Source organism: Parus major, chromosome 6, assembly GCF_001522545.3.
Source record: "Parus major isolate Abel chromosome 6, Parus_major1.1, whole genome shotgun sequence".
Classification (NCBI taxonomy): Eukaryota; Metazoa; Chordata; class Aves; order Passeriformes; family Paridae; genus Parus; species Parus major.
In genome coordinates this window covers 30,856,173-30,878,649 of record NC_031775.1, presented here as the reverse complement: position 1 = coordinate 30,878,649, position 22,477 = coordinate 30,856,173, and the positions used below count along the sequence as shown (strand labels likewise).

General features: G+C 48.7%; 1 protein-coding gene across 6 annotated transcripts in view; it reads right to left on the bottom strand.

Moving 5' to 3' along the window:
* LHPP (phospholysine phosphohistidine inorganic pyrophosphate phosphatase) overlaps positions 1–22,477 on the bottom strand; it is a 70,850-nt gene that overhangs the window by 19,559 nt on the left and 28,814 nt on the right. For 2 of the 6 annotated variants that reach the window (XM_033515561.1, XM_033515560.1), the window contains 2 exons: positions 17,193–17,266; positions 16,669–16,721 (listed from right to left, as the gene is read on the bottom strand). The exons of the other annotated variants lie outside the window; for them this stretch is intronic. In XM_033515561.1, coding sequence (XP_033371452.1) covers positions 16,684–16,721; positions 17,193–17,266 — 112 coding nt within the window. In that variant the 3' untranslated portion in view covers positions 16,669–16,683. Of the gene's footprint in view, positions 1–16,668; positions 16,722–17,192; positions 17,267–22,477 lie in introns of those variants that run through there. 6 annotated transcript variants of the gene reach the window in all.

The following is a 22,477-nucleotide window of genomic DNA, read 5'->3' as shown; positions in this document are numbered from 1 at the left end:
CAGGCTGGAATGAAGAAAATCCGAATGCAAATATGCCGAAGGATCACTTGCAGGAGTCAAGTCCCCAGGGGAGTGGCAGGATGAGCCTTTGCCAACACAGTGGTTTCTGGGAGTTAAGCCTGTGCCCAAAGGAGGGCTGAGTGATGCCATCAAGCCCAGGAAGGGTCCAAAGCCTGAAGGTACAACAGAACTACAGGTTTGGAGCAGCAATGCTCCTGCCCGTGTGAAAAAAGAGAATAACAGCCCCTGCAATAAAGCCAGAACTCCATCAATTTCTCCATTTTGATTTATGCCTGCTCCTTCAGCTGTAAAACAGCTTAACTCCACTCACCTACTGCAGATGGGTTTCATCTGCCATGGCTTTGTACCTCGTAAACTTGGACGCAAGGAGGATGAGCTGGCCCTGTGGTCAGCAGGAGAATGCTTGGTAAAGGCTGATCTGCATCCTGGAGGGAATCCATCCTGGAGAACACAGGATACAGGGGTGGGCTGGAAGTCAGCTACTGTGTGGATGCACCAAACATTTGGTGGAACATGAGAACAGGAAGCCTGAGCCTGCCTGTCCAGAGACAGTGACTGTAACAGCGCCTGTCCTTACAGCACACAATGCACGTGTCTGCAAGATTGTCATGCGCCATGTGAGGAGGGACATCTGGGGAAATACTTCCCTTTGGGTACCTGGGAGGGTGAGAAACCTTCATCCCATCAAGTGTGAGCTGAGCAGAGCACCAGGATGGAGAAGGAGAGCAAGGGTGGGGAGAGCCAGCTGCAGTTTTTTGGGAGCAATGCTGCCTGAGGTATCAGGGAAGTCAATTCCCTTCCAGGTCTCCTACTCACCCCATGGAAAACCAGTTTATCTGACATTCACAAAAGAAACACTGATCTTTTCCAGAAGTACTGAGCAGTGGATCAGTACCAAGACCTACCACAATGAATTAATTCTGGCCCAGGTCCGGCACTGGTTCCAGTGACAGTACCTCCAACAGGAACTGTGCTCTTCTAAATGGAATTTCTGGCAAGGATAAAACTGACCCTCTGCAGTCCTCATCTCCCTGAGAAAAGCACATTTCTGAGTGCCCTCTGGAAAGCTGTTCCTTGTCATGTTACTCTCCATCCACTCCAGCAGTCCCACTCGGTCCTGGGAGGCTGAAGACAGTTCTAGGTATTTCCAGACCTGCTCTGTGTTAACAAGAACCATAGTGCAGCAGCCAGAGGTTCAAAAATGCAGTGACCTTGTGAATAGTGAAGCCAGAGCAGTCTGGGTTGTTTGGAGCCAGCCTGGCAGTGGCTGCATTAAGAATGCACAAACTTGAATGTGGAACATGTGTTTGCTGAGCAATAAACCCTGAGCAGGAAAGCTGGGGCTGCTGAGCCTCCTCCTCTCTCTTGGCAGCTTCAAAACTGGTTTATGACTTTGGGGGTGAAGGCACCATCAGACAGGTGGGCTGAGAGGTGAGCAGGAGTTTATCGTAACATCTGTCCCCAGAATTGTGTGTCAGAAATGACTGACAGCGATGGAAGCAGCAGGATTTGAGAACATCAGCAAAGCTGGGGTCAGGTCCAAGCTGGTGCCCACTCTGGCCAAGCCCTGTTTTTTATTTAAATGCCTAAAATCAGTTGCTGCTAACCCCCTGAGCAGCTTTTTTGGATTCTGTGAAACCCTGATCTGCTCCAAGCATCCCATGTGATGGCTGTGGCAGTGCCAGGAGTGGGGGCCACCGAGGGTCCCTGGCAGAGAGGGCTCCCCAGGAACATTCAGACCTGGGTGACTGCTCTGAAATCCCAGGAGGTTCTGGGGCAAAGCCAGCCTGGCTGTACCCCAGGGAGCCAACCCCAGACAAAGCCCTTCTGCTGGGGAGCAGGAGGATGCACAGGTCCAGGTCCTGCCCAGCACATGAGGCTGCCAATGTGGGAAGGGTTAAGGTAACCACAGTCCAGACTTGTTTACCCCAAGCCTTAGAGAGGGATAGTTTGCTGTGAACACACTGATCAATATCTCCCAGCTGCCAGTTTAATCAGGATTAAGTGAGCAGCTATTAATTCTGCTCTTTTCCAACAACATTTAGCCACCAAGTGAAAACATTTCTTCCATCACAAACAAATTAACCTTGATATCATCTATCCAGACATCTTAAAGGGACTTAAAAAAGAAAACCCCAAATCAAAACACTAACAAGAAGGGCCAAGACCAATAATCTGGCTTTAATTAGAAGTTTTCCATGAAGCAGCTATAGGGGTGCTTGCTTAGAGCCAAGGTGTGCTTGCCTGGCACACACAGCTGGGTGTTGAGACAAGGCAGGACAGACCTGCAAAGCCACTTTTGAAGCGTTTAGAGTCCTAAAACATTGTGGAGGAGCAGGGAGCAGCCACCAGGTCCCCAAAGCCCCTTCCAGACCAGTGTCAGAGCAGAGACACCTCCCTGGGACATGGCCAGACACAGGTGCCCCCAGGGCAGGCCAGGTTTGATTCTTGGGCACTGTTTCACCTCTACCAAGGCAAACCCCAGAGCCCTGGAGCGCCCACCCCTCGCAGCAAACCCCAGGAAATATTTTAACAGCCCGACTGGCGCAGTCTGCAGCTCACCCGCAGGCGCTGAATATTTTTATACGTGCAAACTGCTTCTCCTCTGAAACACATCCACCTTGGGCGAGGGGTGGCAGGCGGCCACCCGGCACAGCGTGCGGCCACGCATACAAACAGAGTAATTCAGCCTTGGGATTGAACTCCCCGAGCTAAAGATGACAGATGCTTCCAGATCCACGAACAAACGGCCACGGCACAGCCGCTCTGAAGAGCCAGCTTCTGCTATTTTGTCTCCTTTTCCCTAAAAAGTCTCTTGTTCTCATCCACGGGGTGACTCATGGAGGAAGAGAACACATCTTAGGAAGAAGGGAAGCAGGACACACAGAAGCCCAGCTCCGAGCTTTGTAAAAGCCCTTTTCTCTCAGCTATTCTGCACATGGCAAAGGCACCAGAAATTCTCTGAAAAAAAGGATGACAGACGGGGCTGGACTTTCTTTCCAAGCTTCCTCTGAAATCACACTTGGCACAGCAGCCCCGGCCTGTTGAAAGAGCATGGGAACGTGCGTGGCAAGAGCTGATCTCAGGTTGGAGCTCTCTGGGCTTTTCTAAGCCATCTGGGCTCTGATTTAGCTTGCAAGTCTGTCAGTCCCAAATGAAAAGTCAGCTCCTAACCCAAGGGTTCAGCTCAGGGTCGACAGCTGAGGAGTGTCTGAAGAACTCACTCTTTAATCCTCCTGGTTAACAGCAGCGGGGAAAGGCCTTTGGCACTGCAGAGAAAAACTCACCTGATCCTTTCCCATTTCCCAACTCTACTGCCTCATCTAGCTGGAAAAATTCTGCTGTTTCCCCTCTGCTGGAAAAGGAGGGAGAGATCCAGTGCAGGCAGAGCTCAGGAGCTGATGATTTGGTTACACTACCCTTCTTCCAGCCCGCAGAGTAACGCAGTGCCTGAAAGGCTGGTGCTCTCCCTCCAACCCTGAACCCAAAGTCCCACCTGGATTAAGTTTCCTGCTACTATTCCCAGGTGAAAACTCCAGTGCCCAGGTGAAAACCACCACACCCAAGTGGTCAGCAGCCTTATATCAAACAACTCCAGTGCAAGCCCCATCTGCTGCAAATCCTCATTCTTTATGTAACTCCAAAGCTTTGTGAGGTGCGGGGATATCTGTCTCACTCCTTCCCCAGGTGGATCCAGAGAGGTTCTTGAAGAAGGAACAAATTTCACCACGACTCACCAGCTGGTGTGACTTCTGCCCTCTTGGTCACTCTATTAAAGCCACAAAGACCCAGCCTTGGGGTGGGGAAACACATCACAAGTGGTGACAAGTCTTTCCAGAGCAAACCTCAAAACTCTTTCACTGCAGAGCTCGGCTTCCTTCTCACAAACCATCTCTGAATCGCAAAGTGACACCCAGCCCTGATTAATAGACGTGTGGCTCTGGGCCTCCACCCTCCCCACTTGTGTCAGGAACGATGCTGATATGAATTTAACTGAGGAGCTATTGTTCACAGCGGGCCACGTTGAGCCATATTTCATCCAGAAGAGCAGAGATTGGAGGGAGGTTGGCACATGGCAGAGCAGGTTCAGATAGCACTGAAGGTCAAGCCAGCTCTCGTGGAGGGCTGGAAGTGTTCAGTGCCAGGTAGGATCATGGATAAAGCCATGCTCTCCAAGGACTGGGTATAATCCAGGTGACAGCCGTTACCCAGAGCTGCCTCTGGGAATGTTAAAATAAGGCTTTGCAGTGTTTCTTTAAAGACCTTAAGAGAGTTTTACAAACATCAGGGAACCAAATCTCTCGGTGCTCCCAGGGAGCAACACAAACCGGCTGGGATAACCCACCGAGGCAGCTCTGAAAGTGCCAACAACTCTTTCATTTGTTTTACTGAAAGGGAAACTGAGGCCCCAGGGAGTTGAGCCAACATTTCTTAATCTGAATGCTTGATGTTAGGCAACTCATCTCCATGAAGAAATAATTAATAATTTTTACTACTACTTCTTTATGTTTTGTTGTTTTTGTTTTTTTTTTTTAAATCAGATTAAAGTATTACAAGGTTGATCCCCTTCCAGACAGCTTGGTTGGGTGCATTGTGTTTCAACACTTGGATTTTTCCCACAAAAACACCACCACTATATTGCAGAAATTTGATCATAGGCCTACACATGCTTACACAGAGAACCTTGAAAAGAGCAACCCCAAGTATGTTTTTCCCATAAAAACAAAATTCCATTTGAATATTACAGCTGATAGATAAAATATATACTTACTACTTCACAATTAAGAAAGCCTATGCATCTTTAATGCATATTGCCCCTGATCATGTGGGAACAAGGAAGAACAAAATCTTTAGAAGCTGAATTATTCTAAGAGCCTATTATCATGGTGTAATCTTATTAAAGAAAATTCATGCTGGTGTAGCCTCTTACCTTCACCACTTACAGAAGAGCCACGTGGTGTAGTTCTGAGTGCACAGAGATAATAAAATTACAGTGAATTATGTGGCCTGTGTATGGCCAAAGGAGCATAATTCCATCCCTTCGAGGAGGGTTGCTGATTTTTCTCAGGAAGGCGACACCAGTACTACTCAGTTACTGTTGCATAAAGGGACTATTCATCACTATCTGCAGACAAGCAATTTTGGAGATCTCGGGGCTGCCAGTGCAGAAAGGCACAGCTTGCTGCCACGGCTCGGCCCACAGCCAGTGCTGCCCTCCTCAGCTTCCCCAGCCTCGCTGGCTGTGCCTGCCTGCATGTGCCCTCCCAACAGCCCAGGCACTGCCAGTGTCCCCTGACACAGCCAGCCTGGCCTATGGAAGGTGTGGAATTGGATGAGCTTCAAGGTCCCTTCCAACCCAAACCATCCTGCCCACTGCTCCGGCTTCCCCACGGCTGTCTCTGGAGCTGTGTCAGGGTGCTGCACACAGGGCAGGGAAATCCCACCTGCACTGGGGTGATAATGGGGACAAAGAATGCCCCAAGAGCCCAGGCACAGCAGGAGGCCAGAGGAACCTGTCAGAACATGTGTGGGAGCTGGACTGGCCCTACAGCTCCACTTTCCACTGGTGAGGTCTGAGCTGCTCCAGCCCACCCCCATGCACAGCTCCACCCAGCTGAGCCAGATATCTGGGGAGAGGATGGGTGGCACCGTGGGGTTTGGGGTTTTGGGGCCAGCTGCTGTCTTTCCTAACCAACCTCTACAAAAGGACTTTAGCTGGTCATGAGTTAGGGACACACAGTCCAGGACACATGAGGAGAGAGCTCTGCTCACACCTCCCTTCTTGCGTACATTGTCAAGTGTGAGAGGTTTGTTGTAAGAGGCTGGGACTATCCTGCTCACTTAACTTCATGTAAACTTTTTAAAACTAACATTTCATTTCATCCTTGTACTAAAAGAAACGTTGGCTTGCATTCCTGCTTTGCAGATGATCACAGTTGACACTTGTGAGTGAGGAGCTCATTTAGCCTTGCAAGGTGCCTCTTGTTCTTTTGGGTCTGCACATGTCTCCAGGTTCAGTTTATCTCAGCTAAAGTGGATTTCCTTTGTTTTATCTTTTTTTCCTTTTTTATAATATCTAGTTTATGGATCTGTGAAAACAGCCATATGTGGTTGGCTGCAGTTCTGTTAAACACTTGAAGATATTACTCAGCTCCCCTGTTTTCAGTGGAACTGAATGCATTTATTCTGATTTAACAAAGCATTAATCTTGCCTCTTCCTGAATCTGTGCAGGGTTCAGTGTTCACCATAACTCCCTGAAACAGCTGTAACACCAAATAAATGTGCCTGCTCCTGCTTGGTTCTCAGCACAAACTGCAATTAGTGAGCAAGGGCTTCACTCAAAATAATTTTTCTCCCATTGTCTGCCCTGAAGCTGGAGCGGAGCAAGAGATTGGAAGAGATTGAGTCTGGCAGCAGTGTAGTTGAAGGCACATCCCCGCTCCCTGCTGTGCTCCTTGAGGATGTGTGTTCAAAAAGCAGGAGGCTTTAGCCACGAGAGCCATGTATTATCACCCTTTGAATAGCCTGTATTGCTGTTCTCCTACAAAAACCCGGGGAAGGCTCTTTATCTGAAACCAGAATTGCATGAAAATTAGCTGGGGCTGATGAAGTAGCATCTGTGGTATCTTTTTTTTTAACCCTGCTTTACCTCTCCTCATCTCAACATGTAAATCTTGTCACCAACGAGATTATTGGCACAGAAACCTCAGGAGCAAAATCTGTGGCTTTTGGAGGAACACAGAGCTGGAGTTTTCTCAGTAAATCACATTCAGGCTGTTCAGCTGCAGTGTCCTCCTGCTCTCAGGTGCCTGCTAACTTCCCCAGCTCTCCCCAGGGTTACAGGGCCATGTTTATACACACATACACACCAATACAGATTCACAAACATTTGAGGCTTCTCAATGTCCCAGAGTCCTGTCTTTGTCTCGAATTAGACTGAATCACCTTAAAATCACAGAAGCATTTCTAGGATGAAAAAGACCTCAAGGAGTCCAGCCCCAGCACTGCCAAGCCCCACCTGAACATCTTTTAGATCCCTCCAGGGATGGTGACCCCAGCACTGCTCTGGGTAGCCTGTCCCATTCTTCTCCTTAATTTGTCTTTATTTCAGGGTGTTGAGTTGTTTGGCCATGGCCTCTTCTGGCTGCAGGCTCTCTCCTCTCTGTGCTGCCACAGGAGTGACATTATCTTATGCTAAAGAGCTCACCTTACAGCATCTTCTGTCCCTCCAGCTCTTGGCAACCTCTTTGGCACATAATTAGGTTTACTCAGTGCTACTCCTCCTCTCTGCTCAGTGGGTTGGGTATTTCTCTTTGCAGAGGTGATGGTTGCAATTCAGCCCTCACTGGGCTCAGACCCTCTCTGCCTTGCTTGTAAACTCATACCACAGACTTGGATATCAGGCAAACAGGATTCTGAAATCAACCTCCAAATTCTAGTGTAAAATCTTCTCCCTCTATCAATGCAAGGCACACCCAGGCCTGCAGAATCAAGGACTTGATAAACTGAGTAAACACCAGCTACTGACTGGGTTATCATGGCCAGTTAAGGCTCTCTAAAATGAGATTATCCTGGAGCTGCAAAACTCACAGATGTCATGCCTCTGCCATGGCAGGGCTCAGCACTTGCACAGTGGTGTCAGGGGGGTCACTGCCATTCAGGCAGTGATTTGGGCAGAGAGAGATGACCAGAGTTGCCATAAAAATAGTGATATGCTACTGTGTCACAATCTGGGGGCAGCTGCCTGGCCCCAGTTACTGATGTGTCATTGGAGGTGCTGTGACACCAAGACCAGAAGGGTTTGCACTGTCAGACTTGTTGCAAGAAGTCCCACACCTCAATCCTGAGCTGGTGTGAGGTGCTGCTGTGTGGCTGTGCCGAGCTTGGTTTGCTCCAAGTGTGACCCAGATGAGAAGTTCTGAGGACAGGAAGCTTTAGCTCAGACTGGTCTAAGTGTCACCTCACAAGCTGCTTGGTGACACCCTGACTCATAACCACACGCTCTTCCTGAGCTCACGCATCTTCCTCCCCAGCCCTGCCCTTGAGCAACTGCTGCTCTCACAGAGCCTCTCTCCTGCTCCTCATGGCCAGGAGAGCACAAGGCAGCTGCACATTCCCAGCTCTCCCCACAGATCTGTCTTTTGGGGGAAGCCAGGTTAGAGAGCAGATCCCTTCCAGCAGCTTCTGACCTGACCACACTGGGGGCACCTGGAACATTCACATCTGCTGGGCTGTTCCTCAAAAATCAAGCCCTGACACCAAATGCATAGAAATGATGCACCAGCTTATCAATGCCTTAATTGCCCATGTCTTGCTGTAGTTTTGGGATCCTGTTCCCCTTCAGAGGTGAGTTTGCATTTTCCCTGTGCTTTCCCAAGGACTTCCAGGTGTTGTTTCTAAACAAGGAGGGTCACTGAAGACAGCTGAAGGTCACAGCTGGGAGAAAAGGGATCACAGATATTCAAAAATCCTTTTTTTGTTGGTTGGAGAGGCCTCAGAAGCAGTGAGTTTTTGACTCTGCAAACATAGCACTTCTGGTAGGAGCTGGGTGGAGACACCACCTACAGCAAATGGCTTTCTCCTGCCCCAGGAGAGACAAAGAAAGGGCTGTGTGTTTTGTCTTAAAGAAGTGCAGAAACGGGTGCTGCCAAAAGAGTGGAAGAAATTAGGTCCAGTGCTTTTCAGGGAGAACACCTTGTTTGAAATCCCTTCTTCATCTGGCATTAAAAAGTTGGATTAAAGTAGGTCAGTTCCCCTGGAGCTGAAAGGTGAGAGGCAGAGCTGTAGCACAGACAAGAGCTGCAAGATCTTCCTGACATTTCAACTTGAGCTCTGCTTCACTTTTCTGATCAAAGCTGTCCCTGGCCACTACTGCTGTACCAACACTAAACACCTTTTACCTGTGGCTGCTGTTAGAAAGTGTGCTGTTTAATCTCTGTCATCTATTGCAAGATAACAACCTCCTGGCCCTCTGTGCCCAAAACAAGGCAGAAAATGGCACCTTTTGCTCAGCAATTAGATATGCACAAGGTTCAGAATGACAAACTCCCCCTTCTCTTCCACAGGCCACAGGGCTGGAGGGGACAGAGGAAGTCAGGATTCAGAACTGGAGGGCAAAGGAGGAGTAGCATGGAAAAAACAATCCAGATCTATATTCCCTCTATTTCTGACAGCACAAGAAAATCATATCTGGATGCATCCTTTGAAGTAACATGAATTCCACTCAGATGAAGAATCTAATTAAGTGCTGCAGGCTTTAGACAACACATTAATATTTTCAACAGTTTGATCCCAAACAGCCATTAAAACTCTTTCTGATATGTGCTAATATGTGTTACACGTTTTTGTTTTAATTAGAACAAGATTGTAATCCATACTTCAGTTAAGTTCATTACACTTAGAATCTTAATGCAATCAAAAGACCAATCAGTCATTAGCTAAGTCCATTTTAATTAGCATTTACAGAAAACTTTTAATTGTGTGCCTGTCCTTCACAGCAGGTGATGAGGGAGGTGAGGCCTTTCTCCCTTATGATGAATCATCTCAAGCTCTATATTTTGTGTCCTTAACTCATGACCAGCTAAACTCAGTTTGAAGAGGTTGCTTAGGAAAGACAGCAGCTGTCCCAAAACCCCAAACCCCACAGTGCCACCCACTCTTCCCCAAACAGCTCAGCTGGGCTGGCCCAGGCCAGGATGACATGGTCAGATCTGGCCAGTTTCATGGTGGTGTTTTGGTGGAAAGTGGATTTGTAGGGCCAGGTCAGCTCCCCCACATGTGCTGACAGGTTGTTCTGACCCTCTGCTGTGCCTGGGCTCCGGTGCTCTGTCCTCACATGTCCTTGTGCTCCTGACAGCCCACCATGAACCATCTGGCTCTGAGTCATCACCTGCCCCTTGCTGCATTCCCTGGCACAGCTACAGAGGAAACCTCCATGGAAATCTCTACAAAACCTGAAATGAAAAGGAGGTTGCTCAAATCAGGCTGAAAAGCAGCATCTTTCCAGTGCCCAGCATTCCAGCCAGGAGATGTGCTGCCTTTGTTGAAACAAGTAGATGAATTTTTTCAGACTTCCCTGAAACCAATGGCTAAATCTGTGAAGCTCCATCCATCCATCCATCCATCCATCCATCCATCCATCCATCCATCCATCCATCCATCCATCCCTATATATATGTATTTATGTATGTATGTATGTATCTGGGAACAATGTGGAAACTAGACAAGGAAAAGTCAAATTGGAGCTGCTGTTGGACAACTCCCACATGGTTTTTGTAGAGCACAGGCTCCTTTTGTCTTTTCCCATCATGGGAAAATGTCCTGTGTTTGGGACAAGGCTCCCCACAATAGGAGAGGATCCCTTCTCCCTGTCCGCATCAGCCCACAGCTCTCTGAAAACCCAAATGCAGGATTTTGTTGCAGGACTATAAAAGTGAATTGCATAGCCCAGGAAGAATTAATTTTTATTCCTTTGTTCCTCAGTGCAGGCAAAGCCAAACTCTCCCTGTCTCCTGGGAGTGCATGTGAGAGCCAAGGGCTGTGGGCTGATCCCTGAAGTCCCCAGGTATTGCTGAGTGAGGTGTTTTATTGTGTAAACCTTTCTGAAACTACAAATAAAGAGGAATATGTTAGGACAGAGGGTTTGCCATTGCACAGCAGCATTCTGAGAGCACACCCACCTATCCCTTCTCAGCAAAATTATTAATGCTGTAATTTTTGTAGGCTTCGGGTGCTTGATAAATCTCTAAGTTATAAAGTGTCACCTGGAGGGGTCCCTCCTACCTCCCCTTTCACTCTTCTCAGCTTTCCAGCTCTTGGAACCAGGATAACACCTGAATGGCTCCAGGCACTGTGATCCCTTCCTGCAAAGCATCCAGTTGGTTTTCTTTCACCTTCATTCCTTTAATCCCCCTTCCCCCATAATGCCTGTTCCTCAAGCTCTGCTCACTCATTCCCAGGGAACAGGATAACCAGTAACAAAGTGACTGGCACCATTTTTCCTGGAAGGAATCTTTTCCCTGGCATGGGGCAGCACAGTGGTACATCCCACCCTGAAAACACGGTCCAGCTGCACCCTGTGAAAGGGATTTAGATGCTGGTATTGGAAAATTTGCCAGCATTCTGGGCTAAGTTTGCACCTTAAAAGCCACAATCATTTTCATCTTTCAGGGTTTGTTGTTTGGGGTTTTGTGAATGCTTGCAAAAACTCTAAAAGCCACGAGCTAAATCGGCAACGATTCCCTCCCTCAGCCCTCTGCAGTGGGGATGTTTTAAGAGCAGCACCGAGGGACTGCTCATCCTGGAGGATGCTGTTCCCCCCTGAGCTGGAGGCCAGGGACACACCTGGAGGCTCCCAGCTAGCCCTGGTGGCAGCCAGGCTCCCTGACAGCCCCTTGCAGCCTCAGGGGTCACCAAGGCATCAGCACCCACCGAAATGAGCCACCAGTGCCACCAGCACCTTCAGCACTGCGATGGGACCACACCACAGCAGCATCCACTGGCCCAGCTGAGCTCTCTGTTTGCCACCTCAAAGCCCTCAGCAGGGCTTAATCCTGTTTTCAGATCTAATCCATTAAACAAATGCATTATGCAGATTTCTCCTGGAGCTCCAGCAAAGCTCTGTGTCACATCTCTCTATTACACAAGATTTTTTGCAATGGTCTTGCTCTGAGCACAGAACACAGGAAAAATCTGCCTGGAACAGACCAACCATCCTCCAATTTCACACTGTTCCAGCAGGACCCCCAGCCATTGACACTGCCATGTGCCTGCCTCCCTCAAACCTCCCCCAACAGCTCAAATCCTGCCTATCCCAGCCTGAAGAAGCCAAAGTCACCTTGAGCAGGTGAAGACTGAAGAGTACAGCCCAAAGAATATGTGGTATCTATAGCCTAGTAAAGAAGGAAAGCTAATTTTTTTTTTCTTTTTGACTACAAATAGAGCAGAAGACAAACCCAGTAGGAGGAAATTCCAGCTCTTTCCTTTTAACTGAAAATAGATCCACAAAATCCTGCTAAGTCTAGTGGCTAATGCAAGCACTGGGAGGCAGCTGGAATACTCTTCCCAAGGGCAGGGTACATTACAATCATTACATTTAAAAGTCACAGGGGTCTAAGTTTAAAAGTAGAAACTACACTGATGTTCCCTCCTCCTGTACTCACTCACTACTCCTGACCTCCTTCTGCTAATGTGATTTTGGAATACTCCCAAAGAGATCAGAAATAATGGTGAGTCAGTGATCAAGTTTTGAAGATGTGATGTGGCAGTGATTGGATTTTCCAATGTGATGTGTCAGCTGAAGTCTGGCAGTGTGCTAGACTGCTGGTCGTGGGAAATCCTACAGGTTGGAGTCAGGAAGAGAGATTTCTTCATGTCTGGTAGATCAATGACCTCCAGCAACTTTCCTCTTCAAGGTTTATAAATAAAGAAAGAAAAAGGAGGATTTCATCTCCCTACTAAGCAGGGCACTGCATATGCAAATATTACACATATGAATATAAAGTAAACTAAATTCAGACATTAAAACCTGCACCTGAAAGTCTATAATTAATTTTTCAATGCATTTTTCAGGTGAGATAATGGCTGAATGGCCAAAGGTGAGCAAAAAGCAACCAGTCCCTACTGCTGGGTGGAAAACTGGGCACCGCGCTGGTGTCACTTAACACTGAAGCAAAAGAAAAGCAGTGCACACGTTACTTTTATAAGGAGCTTGCTTTTTCTACAGGAAAATCTGCTCCAGAGCTGTTGGGAAATGGGACTGTGGTGAGTGGAGCTGTGGGAAAAGAGCCCTTGGAGCTGGATCCAGCAGAGGAACAAGATGTCTTTGATGCCATCTACTGGAGTGGTGGCTCCAGGGCCGGGGACCTGCTGCTGTGCTGGAGACCACAAACTAGGGCTTGTTCCCGTGTGGAGCTGCATGCTGCAAGTGGGATACAGGCTTGGGAAGGCTGCCAGGTCAAAGTGATGCTCTGCAGGAGCCATGGGTGCAGTGGGATTTCCAGCAGCAGAGGTTTTCAGATGATTTCCACTCCAGGAATGCCGGTCCTGTGAGCCCACAGATGCCCAGGAAAAGCTGGCAGGGAGGCAGAGCCCAAGGAATGCTGCAAGGCTCAAACTGCAGGAGATAATGGCACTCCTAGGAGTGGAGAGAGGGGACACAGCAGCTCTTTAAGGGAGGAAGAGCTTTCTCCATTTCCAGCTACAGCCCAGTGCAGGTACCAGCCTGGAATCACACAAGGCTGGGCCTGTAAATGACAGGGGAAGAAAGATTTGGGTGGTATGTCAGAAATCCCTGGGATTTTCCCATGAGGGCAGGCCAACCTTCATCAAGTCACTGCACAGCACCAACTAACTCTTCCTCCTCCTCCATGTGCCTTTCAGCGCACCAGAAATTTCCTGTCACCAGCTTATGACAGGAAAAGCAAGGCTCAGATCTCTGCTTATCTCACTTGTGCTGGTAACACAGTGAGAACTGTTACTGTTCCCCTGTAACAGTACCAAAATCACCAGATTCTGCTTTATGGAGATATTCTGCAAGAAAGAGAGACAACACTTGGGTGATTTCTGAATGCTAGCTATTTTAGAAAGATGTCAAACACCGTATTTCACTTCCTGGGGTGATTATTTATGGGAAGTTGTGCCTTTTCTTTAAGAATCGCAGCAGGTAAGATCAAGACTGGCCCAGGGTTGTTTTTTTCCCTGTCCCAGTAATTATGATTTGCAGATAGGAAATTGCTGACGAGTGTCCCCTTGGATGGCAGACCCAGCAATCTCAGGATAAAGGACATTTCTCCCACACTACCTCCCAAAACAAGCTTGACAACATAGCGACAGCCACGTGGCCTGGCTCCTCCGTAAGCCTGCCAGCTCCAGGGAGGATCAGCCCTGTGCCGAGCCCTCCTGTGGCTTTACAATAGTGCTGGGCCTTTGGAAAGGTCCCCTTTCATTCTGCTGTGCAAAAGATCCAGGAAACAAAGGGAGGGAAAGAATTGGCTGCCATGGGGAAGAAGTAAAGGTGGAGGCAAACAACATGTGGTCGCTGAGCAAACTGCAAACTTGGATAAACCACGAGAATTAACTTTTCTCTCATCTCCTGTAACTACATGAAACTTCCCTGTTATTTGAAAGGCCAGCTGGCCAAACCAGATAGAGGAGAAGCCTAAACTAACAGCAGATCTTCCTAATTCCACGCTGCCAGTATCTCCAGTCCAATAAAAATGTGGTCCAACCAGCTGGCCCCTGCGTTCCCGTGCCAGTAGGTTGTTCTTTATCACTATTTGTTGCTTGTGCACAGCTTGGACAAGCAGCAGAACTGAGAGTTTCCAAAGGGAATGAAAAACAAGCCTGAGAAAGTCTCTTATCTGGAAATGAAAGGCCTTTAAAACAACACGGATCGTTAGGATGGTATTTGGGATTTGTGTGGGGACCCAGCCCATTGCTGCTGGGGGGCTCATTCTGCAGCATGTCACGTTCTCCTGGAGGGACATCACAGGGCACAGCATCCCTGGGAAGCCAGCAGGACCTCCAGCACGTCCATCCCGTGTCCCACAGTGAGCAGGGCTGCAGAACATCACATCCAGCTGCCTCTTGTGGCCTCCCAGCTCAGAGTGAAGCATAAGAGGGAATCAAGGCACACTTAATAAGTAAAGAAACAAATAAATAAGAAGAGGAGTCTGAGGCAAAGAGCTAGAGAAGGGATAAAAAATGATGAAAATGACAGGATGAGTGAAGACTGGACACACCTGAGGTGTGATAAGGGGAGGGTTTGACTGAGTCAAAAAAAAAAGGCAAATTTGATATATTCTGTTCACAGAGCCACACATAGCCCTGTTTAACAGGTTTTGCTGCCTCCAGCATTTCCTGGGCATCTGCCACGTAGATCTGGGCTGCCTCTCCATCCAAACAAATGGGATTGATTAAATCCTATCACACTCGCAAGGATTTCTACAGGCAGGCTGTTCTGTACATTTGCAACGCAGCAGGCTGACCAAATTCCCCACAGAGCAATTGCTATAGAAAACTGTTGTTTTACTGCCTTGTCAATCCTCTAGGAGTTTCCTATAAAGGCAGCAGCTCCTGGATTTACTTGGCAATCAGCCTCTCTCCCGAGGATGGCCACCTGGGATGAGTGAGCCTGTGATGCTTTGTGCAGGGGGCTGAGGGATGGGCTTTGTCTGCAGCCACTCCTCCAGGACTGTGGAATTCTCTGTTTGGAAAACACGGGTGCACGTGAGCTGGAACAAGCACTGCAGATTTTTCTGTCTGTTTTTCCTTGAGTGCTGCTCTCTTGGATAAAACCTGTGTGTGTGGGTTTGGCTGAGAGCAGGGCCAGCGCTTCCAGCCCCAGATTCCCTCCACCTACAGAGCCCAGCAATGCCTTGGTTTGCTCGAGCCCCAAACGCCTCCCTGCACCTTCCCCTCGAGCTGGCAGTACAGCCACATTCCCCAGGTGGAGTCAGGAGGGTGACAGCCTGTCCCTGGGGGTTCTCAGAAGAGCCTGGCTTTTCCTGGGAAGTGATGGCTGTGAGTGTCCCCACGCCATCCAAAAGGGACTGAGTGGGAACAGCTCAGCCATCAGCAATGGGAATCCCTCCTCAGCAACATCACCCTGTGCAGGACGTGGTCTGGGAAGGAGGGCAGAAGGGCCCAATGTCAGCATCAGAGAGGGCACTGAGGGAAGTTTTGGATTTTCCTGGTTTGCCCAGAGCCTCACCGAGATGGTTTCTGCTCCCAGGAGAAGGGTACAGGAAGTCCAAGAGCAGGCAGGCAGTGTCAGGAGGCAGCTGGAGCTGCTGGCACTGGTGATGTGCCCCTGCAGACCCTCCCTGAACACAGCAGGAACAGCCCATGCTGGGGCTGGGACAGAGAATCCCATCAAGACTTCTCAACAACCAGGATTTGGGCTGCTGACAAAATCCCTTCGCTGAGTGACCTGCAGCCAGGCAGGGACAGTCACTGGGGAAACATCAGGGACCTGAGCTGCAGAAACTGGGAGCTGCAAAGCTGTTTATCCATTCCCACCAGATCCAGTGGCTCCTTTTAACCCAGGAAGTATCTGTCTGAGTAATTATTCAGCTTGGGTAAGGTTTAAATGTTTATATGGCAAACTCCACTGCTCCCTTCTAATTGTCCTTTGCTCCTGGTGACAGGCTGTGCTTTGGCAGGGACAAATCTCCCAGGCATGGCCACACAAGGGTGTGGGAGGAGGGTGGCAGAAGCAGCACTTGGGAGCTAAATGATGCTCACTGCAGCTGGAACAGAGGGTCCAAAGCACTGATGGAAGGTAAGGAAGCTACCTCCATCCCAACCATCCTACATCTCCTATAATGCACTTCCCAAAACCTTCCAAGAGCAACTTCTAAGACACCCCACGTTTACATGGCATGAAAACCCTCTCCCAAAACACAGCATGAATATTGCCACAGCATTTTTCAGCTGGAAACAATCCCAAGTCAGGATTTAACTGGAAGAAAGTGATACATTTGAGTGGTGCAAGATGTTTTCCAGCTCGTCAGGAGTGATGGAAAGGCTCTCACTGGCTTCAAACAGGGAGGGACCACACCTGCTCATCTCTCCAGCCTGGCCATGTACAGATGGCAACACTCCCTGGTCCACAGCTGCTGCACAGCTGGCAGCACAAGCCACAGCCACTGCCACATCCCTCAGTGGCACCACTTTTGCCAAGGCTGCAGCAGGAAACCTGTGAGACAAAAAGACCTCAGGAAGTTGCTTTGTTTTCCTAACCCTTGGAGCTGCTGTTGGCTCCCAGGATCAGCAATCTCCCTACAGGAGGGTTAAATGTGGAGCAGGGCTGGCACTGAGGGGACTTGCTCTGCTCTGGACAAAGGGAGGTTCATTTCTTGCTGCTGCCCCACCATTTTCCCAAGCACATGCAAAGATTCCTTCCTTTGTCTCACTCAGGCCAACTGTTTTCTGACTCCCAGGTGACAAAGCACTGATGTTGCCTCATAAACCATCAGTCCTACACCATCCAACAGCTCCCCCAAACTTTTCAGGACTTGGATGCCTGCAGAAATGAGTCAGGCACCGAGGGACGGCAGCACAGGAGCTGGGAGCACAGCACTGTGAAGATGCTGTTTGGCAATAAGGACACTGAAGCCTCCTGATACACCCCCAAACACATCCCAACCCTTCCTGTCTCTCTGATTACCTGTCCCATCTGAGCTGGTGGCCTTCCCAGTGACAGCACAGCAACCCTGGTGACAAGGCCCCCTCGGTGTGCTCCTGTGGAAGGTGCAGCAGGAAAAAGCCACTTCAGACAGGCAGCCTGAGCTAATTGTGCATTCCACTTTCAACAGTGGCCAGTTTCTGACAGTGGTTTAGGAAAATGTGAGAGATTTTACATCAGCATTTGTCCCCCTAAAGGAAAAATGCCTTTTGAATTTTACTGGGGAGAATTTGGCTTGTGTCTTGAAGCATGAAGGCCTAAAGTGCTACCAAACCCCTTGGACTAAACCCCTGACTCAAAAGGAGGCAGAGGAAATTTTCCTTCTGTCTTCTTTGGACAATCATTTTCATCTTTCAGGGTTTGTTGTTTGGGGTTTTGTGAGTGCTTGCAAAAACTCTAAAACCCCAAATGCTTTAGATTTGAACAGGAAATCAAGACTCTCCATGTTTCAGCTCCTGCTGCACTGGAAAGGCACTGACTTTCGTGGTAAGAAAAGAGTAAAGATTCAGCCAAAAGACAGCACAGCTCATAAAGCCACAAATGCAGACAGGCCTAAAAGTTATGAACTTACTACAAAAAAGACCAGAAACAATTATTAAAACCCAGCCCAGGCATTTTCCTCTACTATTACATAATGGCAGCAAATGAAGCTTCCAGGTCCAGAGCTTTGCTCCTTTCCCTTCCTTTTCACAGATTCTGGATCACCTCTGTTCTTTAACAAAGCCTGTTTTGTCCCAAAAAGAGATTTCCTTTCTTTTGCTGCTATTCCTGGATCTATCAGAGGTTTTCAGTTTTGATAAGCTCTGAGGGACAGATGATACCCACGGCTTGGCACAGGGTAACTGCAGTCAGCTCTCCAAATATCTCCAGATATTTGATAGTCTGACCTTCCCTGCAGGGGGAATTTCTGAGTACATCTTGCCTCTCCTTACAGAGAATCATGGAGTGGTTTGGGTTGGAAAGGACCTTAAAAACCATCCAGTTCCAATCCTATACACCAGCAGGAACACCTTCCACTAGACCAGCTTGCTCCAAACCCCATTCAGCCTGGCCTTGGACACTTCCAGGGATGGGGGAAACATGCAGGGAAAAAAACCCCTGAATATTCAGGAAAGAAAAATGGGCAGGTCCTGAATAGGGGAAGGAAGGAGCTTTGTTCCCTTCCCAACAGGGAACCTCCTTTCCTACCCACAGCTGAATCTGGCCAGGTCCTCCTCACCTGCAGTGCCCAGTGGAAGGAGAATGTTTTGAGTGACTCCAGCTGATGTCTGGCCTGTGCCTCCCCTGTGCTCCCATCTGCATCCCCAGTTCCCACAGCCTCGAGTGGTGACAGTGAAAATAACCAGAGCAACCCACAGGCCACGCAGATGAACTCCCAAGTATTTAGATTTCCAAACTGTACCTCCATAAATCTACTGGATCCCCTGCCATAGGAAAGGGTCCAGGGTGTTAAACAAATAGACAATAAATTTCAGAGGATTTGGTAAAATTAGGATCGTCGTTACTTTTCCATTCCAAGAAGACTAAACTGGGTTATAATTATCCCAGCCACATCCAGGCTTTTCAATAGCTCATACACTGATAAATGAAGCGTTCACTCTCACAAATGCCTCTCCTTCCCCTGATGGATGCAATGTGTTCCAGATGGATGGAGAAACCCTTTTTTTTCTCTCCTTTTACACTTGCTAAGCTATTTCCAGACATCCAGAGCACCACAGGTGTAAATCAGCAGAGCTCTTCCCATTTACTCCTCTCCTTAGGGCAGCTGAGGGTCCAGCCTCTTATTTCTAACCTTAAAAGCACAGATTACACATAGGTGATGGTCCCATAAATGAGTGAGGTAAGAAAAAAACCCCACCAGACAAACACAAAAGGCTTTAATTGCACAAATCACTTTGGGCCTGCCAGCCCCTGCAAAAAGCCACTTTAATTAGGCTGATTGAAATTCAGGCAGGTTTTTTTTCCCTCCTTTCCACTGAGGTCTTTGTACCCACTTTGTATGAACAGGAGCCGGCCTCCACATCCTCAGCCAAAACCTGTCCTCTCAATCCTCTCCCAGGAGCCAGGACATTGGGAAGAGCCACTTCAGCAGAGCCTCTGTGAGCCCCCAGGGGAGATCAGCACCTCTGACTGATGCACTGACGCCTGATGGAGGAAGACAAGAGACGCTTTTGCGATGAGAAAGGTCAGTGCTGCCCCGCAGAGGAGTGGATTCTCCCTCTGCCCTGCCATGCTGCTCCTCTGTGATTCCCAGGCTTTCCTCAGGGCACTGGGATTTTCTGAGTGCCTGCCCAGGGCCAGCTGGGAGTCCATCTGTAGCAGGGCTGAGCCCACACGATGCCCCTGAGGCGGTCACGAGTGGCATTTCCAACATATGTTTGCACAAAATGCTCGAGTCCTTTCAAACCGAGCACGTGAGCACCCAACCCTGTGGCCAGTGCCAGCTTCAAGCTGTGCCTCTTGGCCCTGTGTGCACAGGGAAGGATTTCAAAGCTCTGCTCCAGAAATAAATGCATTAATGTTTGTATTTAACAACCAGAAAGACATGGCAGAAAAAATACACGCGACTGGAGAGGGCAAAATGTTGCTCTGTGAGTCCCCCACAAGTGTGAGATGGGGAGATGAGCATTCAGAGCGGGGAAGGGGATGTGAGTGTTTCATCAAGCACTGCTCCTCAGAGTAAATGCACAATATGGCTCAATTCATGTTGTAATGGTCTTTTAATATGCAGTATTTTTATCTGAATGTTATTTGACAACTTGTGCTACGTGCAGCAGCGCTGGCCAGCCCCGTGCGTCTGCCAGCGCCTCTGGCCACTGTCTCACAATCCCAGAACCCCCACTCTCTCCTCCTGAGCAAGTCCCATCTCCAGCCCTCCCTTAAAACCACAAGACAGACATCTAGGATGTATTTTCAAAGAGCTCTAAAAGCTTATGCACATACAAATGCAGCTTTGTACAAAACTACTGTATCATGAAGCTCAGGGGCTGTTGAGAACAGAGTGATCAGTCATGCCAAAAACTGCAGGAAGGGACTTTTCAAAGCAGAAGTCCATTTGCTTGGGTAAAAGGCAACTCCCCACCTCTCCACATAGTTTAAGGACGTCAAGGAAGTCAAGTGCTTGCTACAACATCTCAACCAGCAAGGAAAAATAAAAGTGCTCCGTCTGCAAGAATGAGAGCTGGCTCCAGTGTGTGCTCGCTCTCACGTCTGTCAGCTCCACTAATGCTCCATGAAACGAAAGGTCTGTGCTGGAGCTGCAGCAGGACTGGCATTCACTCCTGGAGTACCAGATTTGTCCCAGCTGCTCAGGTTCAGACCCCTGCCACTCACCCAGCTGCTCCAGTTGGGCTGTACCTCATAAAGAGTGCCAGGGATCAAAAGCTAAGAGGCTTCACAGTCTGGCTGCAAGTAGAGATTTGTCCCTGGGTCAGGGAGGCTTCAAGCTTTCATGCAGAAAAAGGATAAACCATGGAAAAACCATTGAAGCTCCTGTCTGGGCCATGGGAAGTAAATTCCTGACCCTGCCTGGGCTATCATTTGCCTGCCACAGGCTCTGCCAGTGCCAGTGTAGCACCTTTGCAACTTCAGCCACGTCATTTCCCAGCAGACAACCAGAAATATCTTCATGCTTACTCAGACAAATCCTACCCAAAGGCTGACAGAGCGAGAAGCAGCTCTTCTGTGCCTGTTGATGTCTACAAAGCAGCCTGTCTGCAGGAGAAGTTTCACTGCTGTGATGATCTAAACGTCCTAAAACCCCAAAAAGGAAGGGCTGGCATGCCTGAACCCTATTTTCAGTCTCTAACCAGTAAACTGGTTTCCTATCAGATGTCTACGTTGACATGGTGAAACTCTTTCCCTCTTTTCATTATCAGAGCTGGGTGAAAATACTCAGCAGCACACATGAAATTAGCTCTTGACACAGTGTTTACACAGCAACAGCAGCTTTTTCAGCTTCACTGGGGACCCAGAGACCAAGCAGTGCCCACAGTTGTGCTCCAGGCATCCTTGCTGTAACAGCATTATAAATACATAACGAGAATTTAAAAGGCAGAAGAAACACAGATAAAGGACACTCCCCCTATCACACTCGGCTTCCATCATCTGGAAAGAGCTACAAATTTCAGCATGTGCTCAACAACACTGAGGGAAAGGTGTCCTTGTTAGAGGATGAGCACAGGAGTTGCCTGGCAGCATCCAGAGGGAAAAGACGTCAAGTTTCAGAGGAAAGCTGCCACCACATTTTATACACACTGTCACTTCTAAAGAAGAAAAAGCAGCTTAGCATAGAAGCATGAGGAACTGTGTTCAAGCACAGAACAACAACAGCAAGGTCATCCATGCCATGTGAGCACAGATTTGGATCAAACCCCTGAAGGTTAGCCTGGGAAAAGCTGCTTCAAGTATCAGAGAGCCAAAACCAAGGGAGTCAGCCAGTACCTGGATATCTCAGATGCTTCCACAGCCACCTCGAGCAATATCCATGCTCTTGCAAGTCCAAATCGTGCAGACTCGAAACCACAGCTGTGGCCAGTATCACCAGATACCACTGGGTGGGTTCACAGACAGAACCTTGAGTGCAGCACAGTGACTTTTAGCAAACTTCAAAGGAAAGAAAAGTGTCATCTTTACAGGACAGGCTCAGCCTGAATGGGACCTTATCATCCATCCTTGAGTTATACACAGACAACACTCCCAAAACCCCTTTCCAACATGCAGCTCCACTCCTGTTCCTCCCCCTTCAGGTCTTTCCTTCCCCGTTCCCTCTCTCCCCTGATTCATGGCCACAGAAAACGTGCTGTTTGATTATTTGCTGACACATGCATTTAGCACTTCTCCACGGAAAGTTTGGAAGCTTTTCCAACTTCCCCTCTGGATGATGTCACCCTGGGTGGGTGCCAGGCTGGGTTTCGAGTGAAAATCCTTCACTTCAGGGTCAGACACACTCCTATTTTTAGGCCTGGACTCAGTGTTGTGTAGCCAACAGCTGAGCTGGACAGTTCTTGTCATTCCAAGAGTCTGCTCATGGAATACACAGCTGGGGCTGTGTCCTGCACCACAGAGACCTCTGAAGTTCACACAGTGAGAAATGTGTCCTCTCCAGTCTGCACTGGGAATGGGGGTGGAGAAGGGCCCTGTGGCTGCAGCTCCCATCCACCCACCTGGCTCTGACAGCTCCATCACCCCACCTGCCTCCCCAAATTCTTGTTAGTGCCACTAACCCACATCCCTAAGGGCCACATTCACATGGATTTTACATTTCT